This window comes from Leucopleurus acutus (assembly GCF_964270905.1).
Source record: "Leucopleurus acutus genome assembly, chromosome: 6".
NCBI lineage: Eukaryota > Metazoa > Chordata > Mammalia > Artiodactyla > Delphinidae > Leucopleurus > Leucopleurus acutus.
In genome coordinates this window covers 55,989,102-56,003,671 of record NC_139149.1, presented here as the reverse complement: position 1 = coordinate 56,003,671, position 14,570 = coordinate 55,989,102, and the positions used below count along the sequence as shown (strand labels likewise).

The following is a 14,570-nucleotide window of genomic DNA, read 5'->3' as shown; positions in this document are numbered from 1 at the left end:
ACAAAGCTGTTGGAGAAGCTATAGGTGTTGATTTGACTTGGTTTTCTGTCATTTGGACCTTTTAAAAAATCATTAATCTTTACTTACACAGGGCTTCATCTGGTGGGTAGAGCCTGAGGTTATTGACTGTTCAGACCAGGGTACAAGGGTCATCTGAGCACTCAGAGTTTTGAGCAAAAGGCTGTTTCAGGTGTTCTTTGAGGTTATCTGTCTCCATGAAACTCTGGGGCTGGGGCAGGAATATCAGCGCCTGCAACCTAAAGATTTTCCAAGAGTGATCTTTTAAATTGAGGAGGAAAAGCTTTAAGGTATTTTTTTTCTGCCTTGTTATGTTTTCAAGCAACTCTTCAAAAATAATGGCCTATAAACAGAAGAGTTGGACATGGCCAGAATCACAGTGTTCTTGCTGGGCACCCCCGGCTGGCGTCTCACCTCTCCTTCGAAGCTGAATCAACACTTGCAAAGCCTGTTGACACCCTCAGAGGGACTCCCAAGTGCACTCTGTGTTTGGGGTTATTATTTTGAGGGTGTTCAACCTTTCCTCAGATGTCACTGAACTCTGCTTAGGCTGGCCTTCAGGGCATTGACCCTTAAGCAAATAGATAGTGTTCTCGAAAAAGCTTGAATTCTGTTCAGTGCCTTACAATGATGAAAACTGAAGTTGGAACGGGTTAGAAAACTTTTTGACTCTCCACAGTGGAGTCCATTGTTTCTTCTGGCTTCTTCAATTTCACGTTCACAGGTAAGTGACGTATACCGTCTAGAGCATGTGAAGACTATGTTCTGCAAATTCATTTCCTCTAAGTCTTACTTTGTGGCGTGTTGTGTTTCTGATTCATTAAAGGCTGGCCTCTTGTTATGCAATAAACAATGCTACAGGGCTTGGCTAGGAACTTGCAGAATACATTAATGATTTCATAATATTGTATATAATACAGATAAATCTTTGTTGCTATCTCATTTACAGTAATACTTTTTTTATGCATCAATTGTCTTGAGAATGTGTGTGCATGTGTGTGGTATGTGGGTGTGTGTGGCGCAAATGGGCAAATAGATTGAATAATCAGCGCAAAGTAAAAATGTTACTGAACTTTTTAAACTTGGCTTTATGAAAGCACAATTCTGTATGCACTGACCACCACAAATCTTACCCCAGAAAGCTGGTGCTGGTTTAATACAGAACTATACCGACTCCATTCTCCTAGTTTTCAATAATTCAGATGCTAGAAAATATAAGCTCTGGATTCATGGCTAGAAGGGGAAAAATTGGATTCTAGAATCTTATTTCCATTTTTAGGTTTCCTCAGACAGTAGAAATCACATGTTGCTGATGATTTGAACATATTGATCAAATATCATTCACATTTAAGACTGGGAATAAAGTGTGTTTTTTCTAATGTTTTGAAGGGGGGAATAGCTTTCTAGACATTTTGGAAGCAAATTATAATGATTGTACTTAGAACTCAATATTGGGATCTAATAGTGGTTATTACTAAATTTTTAAGGTATTAACTTATTTACAGGCTATTTCTTTTTTTAAATACATTTATTTATTTATTTTTGGCTGCGTTGGGTCTTCATTGCTGCGTTCAGGCTTTCTCTAGTTGCAGCAAGCGGGCGTTACTCTTGGTTGCGGTGCGTGGGCTTCTCATTGCAGTGGCTTCTCTTGTTGCAGAGCACGGGCCCTAGGCACGTGAGCTCAGGAGTTGTGGCTCACAGGCTCTAGAGTGCAGGCTCAGTAGCTGTGGTGCATGGGCTTAGTTGCTCTGCAGGATGTGGGATCTTCCCAGACCAGGGCTCGAACCCGTGTCCCCTGTATTGGCAGGTGGATTCTTTTTTTTTTTTTTAACATCTTTATTGGAGTATAATTGCTTTACAATGGTGTGTTAGTTTCTACTTTATAACAAAGGGAATCAGTTATACGTATACATATATCCCCATATCTCTTCCCTCTTGCGTCTCCCTCCCTCCCACCCTCCCTATCCCACTCCTCTAGGTGGTCACAAAGCACCGAGCTGATCTCCCTGTGCTATGCAGCTGGCAGGTGGATTCTTAACCACTGTGCCACCAGGGAAGCCCCTACTGGCTATTTCTTAATAGAGGTTCTTTCTGTGTGCAGCCAACCCTCACCTTATGCCCCCCTCCCCCAGACTTAGTTACACTCCTACTCTGCCTGTACCACTCTTGTCATTATCTGTTTGAAGCCTCCATCTCCCTGCCTAGCAGTTTACATGCCCTTCCCCCCACTAGACTGTTGAGCCCTTGAATAATTTGTGTGTCCTGCTACTAAGAGTAACGGTGACAGATATTTGTCGATGAATGCTGGAAGTGGATTTGGAAGTAATTTAGGAAAACAACACTGCTCACTCTGTGGTTTTAAAAGACACTGAAATTGCTAGAAAATGCCGAATTCCTTAGCAGGAATCAAGTATTAGGTTTACTTTGCTTTATGAAGGTGAAAGAACTACACCTATAGAGACCAAGAAGAGCAGGGAGGAACTTTGGTGTTAAATCCTGTTTTCTTCAAGAGCAGTTCCTTAGTTCTCCGTCTCATTTGCGATCCTGTGAAGCAGGCCTACCCGTCTGCCCCTTGAGGATCACTGTGTATTTCTTTCCCTTCTCAGTCAGCTGTAGCCCCCATGGCTGAAGGGCCTCTGTTTCATCTTATCCCGGGACAGTGTCTCCACACTGTTGACACACACCTGCTTATCTGCAAGGCAGTATTTTTCTATTTTTCTTGCTTCTTGGTATAAATCAATATTTCTTTTCTCCTTTAATGATCCTTTGGAGAAAGAAATCATTTGCTGGGTTTGATCATAATCAGGGTGCCCTTCCTACATACCTAAATGTCAGCAGTGAAGGACTTGTTAAGGGCTTTTTTTAAAAAATCGGAATTTGTGGCTTCAAAAGGGACTTCCAAATTCACCAGGAGCAGGTGCTGTTCTCTCTGAGCAGCTCAGGGAAGGGGAGAGTGTGGTGCTGGCAGCCTTGAATGGTTTTACAGAGGGGAAGACTTCACGAGAGAAAAGCTAAAGCCAATATTCACAGTGTGATGTGAGGTCCGGAGGCTGTTCCAGCCTCGAGACTGGCCTCCCGCCCCTCAGTGGCTGCTACAGCATTTAGATCCTCCTTACCATCGAGGCCTAAACATGGAAAAATCTCAGCTTCTTCCTCTTGAATTCAGTCTAGGCAAGATCAACGTGTTTCAAAAATATCATTCAGAAGAAAATGAACCGGAATGCAGAACAGATCTCCACAGAGAAAATTCAAAGCCGAGAACACTGGTAGAGTTGAGAAGCTGTGTCCTAAAGTGACAAGAGCCTGGGCACCGTTGGCCTGGCTGTCTTGCATCACACAGCCTGTTTCCTTTGGTCACCTCAGGCCTGTCGCCCAGGAGTGAAATGAACTGCATATGCCCCTGACCTTGGTAAACGAGGGGGCACTGCTGCTGGGCCTGGGAGATTTCTGTCCTTCCCAGCCCGATCTCCCTGTCTCTCTGGGTGTGGGCTTATCAGAGTGTTGTGTTTTTTGAAAGTATAAATACGATCATATCTTTTTCTTGCCTAAAAGCCCTTACTAGTTCCTGTTGCCCTGGGGATAAGGACCTAAGTCCTCAGCATTAAGGATTATGAGGCCCTGAGGAATGAAGTGGCACATCTTCCAGAGCTGCCCCATCCACGTTCCCTCAGACTCACTGGACACCCTTGGGTCCTTGCACCTATGTATTGTCTTTTGAGTCTGGGCCTTTGCATGAGCCTGGAACGGCCTTCTCTCTCCTGTTCCCTTGGCTAACTTTCCCTATGTTCAAGGTCCCATGCTAACTGTGCTGGTTCCAGAGCCTTCCCTTACTCTCTAGACAAGGGCAGGGCCCTGCTTGAGGGTCTAGGGGATGCCTGTACTTCTCTTTTACTCACAGTCACAGTACTTACTTCTTACGTGTCATCTGCCTGCCCTGTCACAATGTAAGCTCCATGAGGATGGGAAGGTTGGAGGGCTGGTGTGCCGTAAGATTTTTAGGTTGGGTAAATCAGCTCTCCAAAGATTTCTCCCCGGGCTTCAGGCTGTCCTGAACTGACTTCATAATGCAGGGGTCTGCAAACATATCTGTGAAGAACTAGACAGTGAAGGTTGAGGCATTGGCGGGAAGGTGGGAATGGTCTCTGTCACAGCAACTCAACTCTGCCATTGTAGCCCCAAAGCAGCCAAGGGCAAAATGAAAACAAATGGGCATGACTGTGTCCCAAGAAAACGTGATGTACAAAAACAGGCAGTGGGTTGAATGTCCTGATTATTATCATATCCTTCAGCCTGGAAGGATTCCAGCTACTGGGAGGACTGTTTTTACCCCAACCTGTTCCTTCCTTCCGTCCTTCCTTCCTTCCCTCCTTCCTTCCTTCCCTCCTTCCTTCCTTCCCTCCCTCCTTCCTTCCTTCCTTCCTTCTTCCCTCCCTCCCTCCCTTCCTTTCTTTCCCAATTGTTCTACAGTATCATCAGCCAGTTGCTAGCGTTGACCCAGCTTTTGGTGAAGGTCAGCCCACTCATCTGTTGCTCCAGGCTGGTGTCTTGAGGTCACACTAGCAGCCTTGGTGTGATGGCCCATGATGGGCTCTGACATGTTGTGTTGTCCTCAGGATCTTTTTTTTTTTTTTTTTTTTTTGCGGTACGCGGGCCTCTCACTGTTGTGGCCTCTCCCGTTGCAGAGCACAGGCTCCAGACGCGCAGGCTCAGTGGCCATGGCTCACGGGCCCAGCCGCTCCGTGGCACGTGGGATCTTCCCGGACTGGGGCACGAACCCGTGTTCCCTGCATCGGCAGGCGGACTCTCAACCACTGCGCCACCAGGAAAGCCCTCCTCAGGATCTTTGATTTGCTCCTGGCACGGCCTATAGAACGTGTATATCCTCCAGCTTTGACAGCCTCAACCCCCTGTGCCGCTGCTTCCTTAGCCCCTTCTCTGAGGTCTCTCACTGTCCCAGGTTCTCTCGGGCGACCATCCAGGTGCTGCTCTCTGTCTACTCTCTCTCCTCCCCGGCAGTTGTCTTCCAGAATGCTGTTGCTAATGTTCTAAGGTAGAAAAATCCTTGCTATTACTACCAATAAAGGTCAGGAGACTGTTCTCTAATGTAGATTTCTGTGTTGATAAGATTACACATTTTATCAAAGAAAAAGAAACTTTGACCCTGGAGAGTTAAACAGAAGCGCAGGTAGTACTCAGGGTATAGACCACGTACCATTTGGCAGAGGGGGAAACTGGTGTTGGCGTAGGCGATTCAGAATTCTTGGGGGATTCCATGATTAGGTGGCCAAAATCTGCTGGTCAGTGCTTAGAAAGCTTGATTTCCTACTTTTAACTCCTAGATTCTCTTAAGTTTATTGAAAGACAATTTTTCTGGGAGACCTTGAAAATTCTCAATCTGTTCCCAAAGAGAGTTTTTAGAGATTAAAATAATTTACTATATAAAAAGGCAGAGTGAAAAGGAAATAGCTTGGTAAGTTATTTTCAAATCTGAGTTCTTTTGTGTGGGTTAAAGTACAATTTTGTTACTGTAAATTGTTAAGAAACCCTAATTAAAGCTTCTTGCAATGCATGATACCCAAGTACCTTTCACACGCTTCAGGAAGCTCAAGAACAAATTGTTAGCTTAAATGCTATAGATAATAGTTGAGAGAGTAGAATTAGATGACATGACATCTGCTTGCACTCTTAAATCATAAATGTACCAAGTGAGGAAGAGACATGCTCTCACCACCCTGTACAACAAATGTGCTTGTCACTGAAATCTAGATTCCCACTGTTTCCAGGGTTTCAGAGACTAACAGAGATGTTCTCCAGCATCTGCTCTAAGAATTTCCCAGGATGTCATCTAATAAAAAGGGAATTAACCAGTGGGGAAAACATGGTCTAATGATACATCAGGGTACACTTATAATGGTATGAGGCCATTCATCTAACATCTAATTTTGGAAACATCGTTTTTTTCTGGAAAATACCACAAGCAAAGTCTTCGTTTATTCTTTCTAGTAATTTTAATATCTCACTGCACTTCTCCAAATGTAGTGTTATAAAATTGCTACTATCTTTGTGGGTGCACACAAGGAATTACCATTTTCAACACAATGGCCTTTAAAAGTCATCACGGAATTGACCAGAGATAAGGCAACAACTAGCTTCCGTTTCTTTTTTTACTCTTTTTATTATTTATTTATTTATTTATTTTTGGCTGCGTTGGGTCTTCGTTGGTGCACGCTGGCTTTCTCTAGTTGTGGCGAGACAGGGCTACTCTTCATTGCAGTGCCTGGGCTTCTCACTGCGGTGGCTTCTCTTGTTGTGGAGCATGGGCTCTAGGTGCGCGGGCTTCAGTAGTTGTGGCATGCGGGCTTCGGTAGTTGTGGCTCGTGGGTTCTAAAGTGCAGGCTCAGTAGTTGTGGTGCACAGGCTTAGTTTCTCCGTGGCATGTGGGATCTTCCCGGACCAGGGCTAGAACCCGTGTCCCCTGCATTGGCAGGCTGATTCTTAACCACTACAGCACCAGGGAAGTCCCCTAACTTCTGTTTCTGACTGAGCAACCGATGCATGTCCTGTAGCACTGGAGAGAGTGTGTCTTTTAAAACGTAGCTCCTTGGAGTGGACTACTGAAGTCCAGAGTGATGCATTGAATGTTGAGAAAGAAAACAAAAGAACAGTCCCAGATATTTGGTTGCTGGCCTGGCACTCACAGCTAAGCTGTGTTATTCTCCTATAAGAAATAAACAATCTCATAGAATACTAACTGAATTAGTCAGCATTCTGCAAAGGAACAGAAAGAATAGGATTTATATATAGATTCATAGAAAGAGATTTATTATGAGTCATGTGATTATACAGGCTGAGAAGTCCTACGATCTGCCATCTGCAAGCTGGAGACCCAGGGAGGCCAGTGGTGTAGTTCCAGTTGGAATCTGAAGGCCCAAGAACCGGAAGTGCAGATGTCTGAGGGCAGGAAAAGATGATGTCCCAGCTAAAGCAAAAGGGCAAATTCACCCTTCAAAAAAATTAAGTAGTTAATTTTTTAATTGATACATAGTTGACATATAACATTGTGTCAGTTTAAGGTATACAACATGTTGATTTGATACATTTATTTATTGCAATATGATCACCACTGTAGCTTTAGCTAGTACCTTTATCACATCACATAATTATTATTTCTTTTTTGTGGTGAGGACATTTAAGATCTAGTCTCTTAGCAATTTTGAAGTACACAATACAGTATTGTGGACTGTCATCACTGTGCTGTGTATTAGATCTCCAGAACTTACTAATCTTCTAGTTGCACGTTCGTACCCTTTAACAACATCTCCCCAACTCCCCCCAACTCCCCGGGCCCTGGTAACCACCATCCTACTCTCTGTTTCTACAAGTTCAGCTTTTTTAGATTCCACATAAAAGTGAGATCATCAATATTTGTCTTTCTTTGTCTGGCTTATCTCACTAAGCATAATGTCCTCAAGTTCCATCCATGTTGTTGCAAACGGTAGGATTTCCTTCTTTCTCATGGTTGAGTAGTATTCCATTGACTTAAAACATGGAGAGATCGGGGCCTAGAGAAAGGTTAAAAAACATATCCAACAACATAGAGTGAAGCCGTAGGCAGTACTGGGATCTGTGGAACTCCAAAGTTCACAAGCAAGACACTATGCCAATGGCCTCTAAACACTGCCAAATATTTGCACACCAGTGGAAAGAAACCTTTTTAAATGAAGAGCTAAGCCAGGAAAAAAAATAATTGGAGACTGGAGTTTTAAAAAATGTCTCATTTTGGGCTTCCCTGGTGGCACAGTGGTTGAGAGTCCGTCTGCTGATGCAGGGGACACGGGTTCGTGCCCCGGTCCGGGAAGATCCCACATGCCGCGGAGCGGCTAGACCCGTGAGCTATGGGCCCTGAGCCTGCACGTCTGGAGGCTGTGCTCCGCAACAGGAGAGGCCGCAACAGTGAGAGGCCCGCGTACCACACACACATACAAAAAAGTCTCATTTTAAAATTAGGAAATGCAATATTACAACTATGGTTCATGTTGTTTTATTATTTTCTCATTTTCAAAGAGTTTCTTTCTTTGCTTTTTGAAATAAAATTTTGGTCAAAATTTCAAAAATGTTATAACCAGCAAACATTGCAGCCTGAGTGTAATATTGCTATGTTAAAGAAATTTTGTTGTTGGATAAAAGAATTCTGAATTTGTTTTTTTTAGTATTTTTTTGACTGACCTCATAAACTACATAGTTAATGTTTCACACTCTGCATTTTTTTTTTTTTTTTTTGGCTGTGCTGGGTCTTCATTGCTGCGCATGGGCTCTCTCTAGTTGCGGCGAGCGGGGGCTACTCTTTGTTGTGGTGTGCAGACTTCTCATTGTGGTGGCTTCTCTTGTTGTGGAGCACTGGCTCTAGGCCCGTGGGCTTCAGTAGTTGCGGTGCATGAGCTCAGTAATTGTGGCACACGGGCTTAGGTGCCCCATGGCATGTGGCATCTTCCCGGACAAGGGATTGACCCTGCGTCCCCTGCATTGGCAGGTGTATTCTTAACCACTGGACCACCAGGGTGGTCCCTCTCACTCTGCTTCTTAATAATGAGTTTATTTTTTAAAATTTATTTTGTATAAATCATGTTGATAGATACCATCATCTTGATAGTACATTTGATATGACATAATGAGAAGGGTACTTTATCTCTGTGGTCTTCCTCCCCAAAACACACAACTCCTGTCTAATCATGAGAAAAACAGCAGATAAATCCCAATTTCAGGAACATTCTGTAAAATAACTGTTCAGTACTTCTCAAAACTGTCAAGATTGGGGCTTTCCTGGTGGCGCAATGGTTGAGAGTCCGCCTGCCGATGCAGGGGACACGGGTTCGTGCCCCGGTCCGGGAAGATCCCACATGCCGCAGAGCGGCTGGGCCCGTGAGCCATGGCCGCGGAGCCTGCGCGTCCGGAGCCTGTGCTCCACAACGGGAGAGGCCACAACAGTGAGAGGCCCGCGTACCACAAAAAAAAAAAAAAAAAAAAAAAAACTGTCAAGATCATCAGAAAGAAGAAATTTATAAGAAATTGTCATGGCTAAGAGAAGCTTAAGGAGATTTGACAACTTAGTGTAATGTCTTTATATCTTCACAACACTTTGCACTATTGGATATTTAATCTTTGCCAGTATTTCAATGAATGGTTTTAGTATTTGTCACTGATCAGTACCCAAATTCATTCATTGGGTTGCAATGTAATGATTTTTCTAATTTTATGGGCTTTTAAACATCTGGAATGGATATTAATTTTTACTGAATACTTTTTCTCCATCTATCAGGATGTTCCAATTTTTTTAAATTAGACAATCATTGCATTTCTGGGATCAACGTTGCTCACTATGTTTTTTTCATAAACTGCTAGATTATATTGAACATATTTAGCATTCTAAACTCTACTTTCAAAAATAATTATAATTCTATTTTTTTTCTTATAACATTTTTATTTGTTTTGAAGTCAAGGTTATCCTTGTGTTATAAAATGAATTAGGTAGCAGTTCTCCTGGTCCATGCTGGACTTTCCATATTCTGGGTCTAGGGGCTGCATTTACAAAGGAGCACTGAAACCTACCCAGCAGTATTTGGGTGTTGTTGGTCAACTCTACTGACCCAAGAATGTCACCAGTTGGCTGTGCCCTTCTAGTGGTTTTTATTTTTACTCATTTAAAAAAATCAATCAATCAAACAAGCAAGCACAGATAAGCAGAAAGAACAAATAAATAAAAAACAACTATCCATCCAGCAACCAGAGAAAGTCATAATCAATGGTTCGGGTTCATCTTTCCTAATAATTAGACTCTTTCATGGGGTTATTAACCAATTTAAAAAATCTACTTTTGTCTGAGATTGTTAATGAAGATAATTTCTTGAACCAAATTATTCTTTCACTTGGCTACTTTGGTTAAGGAGGAGAAAATAAATAATAATCGCAATGATTCTTTTATTTTATTTTCTAGAGTTGTTGGCTGTGGACTGCAATTACCATGTCTGACTCAGTAATTCTTCGCAGCGTGAAGAAATCTGGAGAGGACAATCATGGTTTTGAGTCAGATAGATCATGTAAGTGGCTTTTTTCTCTTACTGTCTCTTGTACAAAGAGAGGTGAGAACAAAAGTAGAACAAGCTAGTGAAGGTTTAAGGAGAAGAGAAAAATCAATGGCAATAAGTAGAACTGTTACTGGATGGTCTTCTAACATACTCTAGGTGTTTCTCCCTAGAATCCATCTAGTGGAATGGCTGAGAGTGCTAGGTAAGAATGCACAAATCCTGGGTGAGTGAAAGCATCTCACCTATAAATATCTCTTCCCTGGGTAGAGTAGAGTTGTTCTAGCACTGGCTATTATTATTACCTTTATTCGTATACTGTTATAATTGATTATAGTAGTAAATGTTTAGTGAGCATTGTTCCCTGAGAGGAACAGTACAAAGACTCTGCTGGCCAGAGTGAGGTAATGTGTGTAGCACTAGTACATGGTGTGTAGTGAGGGCAGATGATTCTAAGCTATTATTTTTTTTTTAAATCCTATTATTTTACGTTTTATAGAAGAGGAAACAGAGAGTTGGATACATTTTTGAAAACTTGGCAAAGATCGTGACTAATAATTAATGGAGCCGTAATCCTAATCTGGTTCTGATTCCCAAACCTAAGATGTTAATCTCTATCTACACTGTAATGCGTCTTTACTTTTTTTTTTTTTTTTTTTTTTTGCGGTACGCGGGCCTCTCACGGTTGTGGCCTCTCCCGTTGCGGAGCACAGGCTCCGGACGCGCAGGCTCAGCGGCCATGGCTCACGGACCCAGCCGCTCCGCATCATGTGGGATCTTCCCGGACCGGGGCACGAACCCGTGTCCCCTGCATCGGCAGGCAGACTCTCAACCACTGCGCCACCAGGGAAGCCCCACGTCTTTACTCTTAATGAAATGAAATGACATGAAATTTAAATGCCAGGGGAACCAGGATGTGCTGTCCTATGACAATGGTTGGCATTAGCACCTCGGGTTCCTTTCCTTGTGGTTTCCCTACACTCAGGAGCCTGAGCGCCCACTTTCACCTCCTCCCCTCCGTCTGCTCTGACCTATGCTGGGGAAAATAGTATGTGGCTAAATCCTATGGCTTCTACTGGCATGGGGGTGTCAATGATATCTTATTGTTTAGTTGATTTGTGGTCCGCATTTTAAGTAGACAAATTCTGATGTTTATAAAGCACCAAACAAGAAATAAATATTCATTTTATTTGGTAGTTCAAAAAATCAGACTTTCTTTAGCTAATTTAGAAATGTTGGTCTTTAGTTGACATCCAGAAGGTAAAAAGATTTCATTTTCTGGAGAAAAGTCAAGAAACGTAGTCAAGGCAGCAGTCCTGAATGTGAAAAAAATGTCTTCTATAATATGGAGAGAGAGAGAGAGAGAGAGAGATGAAAAAGCAAATAATTATTTTGCATTATTCTATGAATAAAAGTAATTATAGAAATGGTTTTCCAGAGCAAAATTGTTAATGACTATGTTTCATTTTGTCATTATTATTAACTGCTTTACGTATTGTTTTTATCCTGACAGATGACAATGATAAGAAATCAAAGTAAGTGACTACTCAACAATGCATCACATCTTCAAAATAATTTCCTAATATTCCCATAAAAGGCACAAAGCAGAAGCAATATTTTTACACACATTGCACTGCCTACAAAATGGTATATATAATCCATTCTTTTTCTCTTTAAAACATTACTATAATTTGATTTCAAAAACCTTTGGGAATATTCCTTCTGGATTAGGCCCAAATCTCCCTTGTATGTCCAGGAACACCACAGAATTTCTGACCTAAATGAGCAGAGGAAAAATTGGACAAGTATGATTTCATGGGCACAGAGAAGAAAGCCCAATTCTTCCAAAAGCAAATAGTAGAAACCTAAAATGTAATTATTAGATGTTTCTCTTTAAGAGTTTAAATTCTCTTATAAAACAAATGCCACTTAATCATACTCGGCATGAGGGCAGGATTAAAGGAGTCTAATTTAGAAAACAAGGAGGTACCAGCTAAGTTTCTGAAATAGAGGTGGTGGAAAGGGAGAGGTTGAAGGTATTTAAGACATTTTAAGTAATTCATGGCAGAGGGAGGTGGTAGTTGTGGTAACATTAGCTTTGGACTTGGAAGGTAGGGTCAGCTGGGTGCAGAATAACCATTCTTTCTCACCGGTGGGAAAGAGATGGAAGAGGGCATGGATGCTGATGAATGAGCTGCAATGAGGATGAGCAGGAAAGCTGACTGAGTGCTTTGGTTTTTAGAGGATACGAGCCTTTCTCCTGATAAGTGTGGTAACGTAGAATGAGAAGATGACAGTGAAAATTTGATAAAGCTGCTGAGGGGAATGGGAACAATCTGTAGAGGGATGAAGTACAGTGCTGTGGGTTGAGCTGAGGTTGGAGACCATACTCATTCGTTCATTCATTCATTCATTTCACAAATATTAATTGAGGACCTACTGGGCTTAGGTGCTGAGGATATAGAAAAGAACAAAGTAGGCAAAAATCTCTGTCCTTGAGGAACTCACATGCCCTTGAAGAGCTCCCTCCCTTAATGAAGGATACATAATAAACACTATAAATAAATAAAATATATAGCATGGGAGCTGGTGATAATTTATCACTCCCTTTCTAAGAAGAAACAAGTAAACAAGGAAATGGAGATTTGAAATGATGTAGGGGAGAGTTGAAACTTTAAAGACTTTGGCCATGGAAGGTTCCATTGAGAAGGTGACTTTGGAGAGAAGGTATGAAGGAGGTGAGGGAGTTGGCCATGCAGATATCTGAAGAAAGAGCATTTTGGTGAGAGGAAGTAGCAAGTGCAAACACCCAGAGGTGGGAACAAATTTGGCATGGACAAAAGTCAGCAAAGAGGCCAGGTGGCTCGGGTGGTGGAAATTGGAGTGAAGTAGGAGAAAACAAGGTCAGAGAGTCAACTGGCCAGACCACGGAGGGCTGTGGATGTGTCAGCAAGGATCTGTGATTCTACTCTGAGCTGGAAGGGAAGCTTAGGGCAGCCAAGTGCTAAGCACAGCATGTGCAGCACCTTTCAGATGGTGGAGAGGTTGTCTCTAGCAGGCCCAGCAGCCTGGCTTCAGGAAGAGATGGGGGAACAGCTAGCTGAATGCAGAGATGGGGTTTCCAAGGATGGATTTGGGGAAAAGGATTGAGGATGATGGTGAAAGTGTGGTCCAAATGGCCAGCAATGGGACTTAGGATGCCTGAGTAAGGAAGCAACATCTTGATGGGGTTTAGTGATTGTAAGTAAATGGAGAGTTTAAAGGACTGCGGGTCTCAACTGAGATGACAAATAGGTATAGAAGGAGGAAGGAAGTGAGAAAACAAGATGCATTCTCAGTCCCAAAGAGCCGATAGAGTAGACTAGTTCCTGGTGAAAACAAGACCTGGGGTATATTCGTGAATGGATGACTCAGGTGAAGTGGAGATCCCTGGAGTTGAAAAGTTCAAGAATGGGTTGAGTACAATTTTATGAGCAATAAAATGAATAAGAAATAATAAGTAAATATGAGTTTATGGGAAGTATGGGAGTTTTTTTGAATTTTTTGTCATATTTAATGTAGTTGTAAAATTTTTAAGTGCAAGAAGGAAGCTATAAATCAGATAATCCAACCACCTCAACTTATAGGGAGATGTAGGTAGAAAGAGGCCGAGGTTCAAAGCTGAGGTCCAATAGTTATTTGCTACTGTAACAGGGAGTACAGAGTACTTTTAATTTTCTCTTAGCACCTCTCAGAAAGACCTCAGTGAATCTCTACTGAACAAGAGATACAGCTATACTGAAATCTCTAGAAGAGGTAAATCTGAAAGCAATAGCCAGTTTAAAATTTTTTTTTATTTTATATTGGAGTATAGTTGATTAACAGTGCTGTGCTAGTTTCACAACAAAGTGATTCAGCTATACTTATAAATGTATCTATTCCTTTTCAAATTCTTTTCCCATTTAGGCCATTACAGAATATTGAGCAGAATTCCCTGTGCTATACAGTACGTCATTGTTGGTAGTTTTTGTTTTAGTTTTTTAAAAATAAATTTATTTATTTATTTTTGGCTGCGTTGGGTCTTCGTTGCAGTGCACGAGCTTCTCATTATGGTGGCTTCTCTTGTTGCGGAGCACAGGGTCTCAGCTCGCGGGCTTCAGTAGCTGTGGCTCGAAGGCTCTAGAGTGCAGGCTCAGTAGTTGTGGCACGTGGGCTCAGTCGTTGTGGCTCACAGGCTCTAGAGCGCAGGCTCAGTAGTTGTGGTGCATGGGCTTAGTTGCTCCGCGGCATGTGGGATCTTCCCGGACCAGGGCTTGAACCCATGTCTCCCACATTGGCAGGCGGATTCTTAACCACTGGGCCACCAGGGAAGCCCCCTGGTTAGTTTTTAAGATACCAGTTTTGGAAAGAATTTCACAGCTAGTGGGGGCTTTCTTTCTTACTAAAGAATGACTCATAAAATCACCATATAGGAAGAATTTCTCATTGTTTTGG

The 14,570-nt window shown here is 42.4% G+C and overlaps 1 protein-coding gene across 1 annotated transcript in view; it reads left to right on the top strand.

Moving 5' to 3' along the window:
- Window positions 1–202: 202 nt before the first annotated feature.
- The window catches only part of ABCB11 (ATP binding cassette subfamily B member 11), a 103,127-nt gene continuing 88,759 nt past the window's right edge, over window positions 203–14,570 (top strand). The window contains exons 1-3 of the mRNA XM_082840769.1: window positions 203–742; window positions 10,010–10,112; window positions 11,611–11,632. Of these exons, the coding sequence (XP_082696895.1) occupies window positions 10,037–10,112; window positions 11,611–11,632 (98 nt within the window). The 5' untranslated portion in view covers window positions 203–742; window positions 10,010–10,036. The remainder of the gene's footprint in view (window positions 743–10,009; window positions 10,113–11,610; window positions 11,633–14,570) is intronic.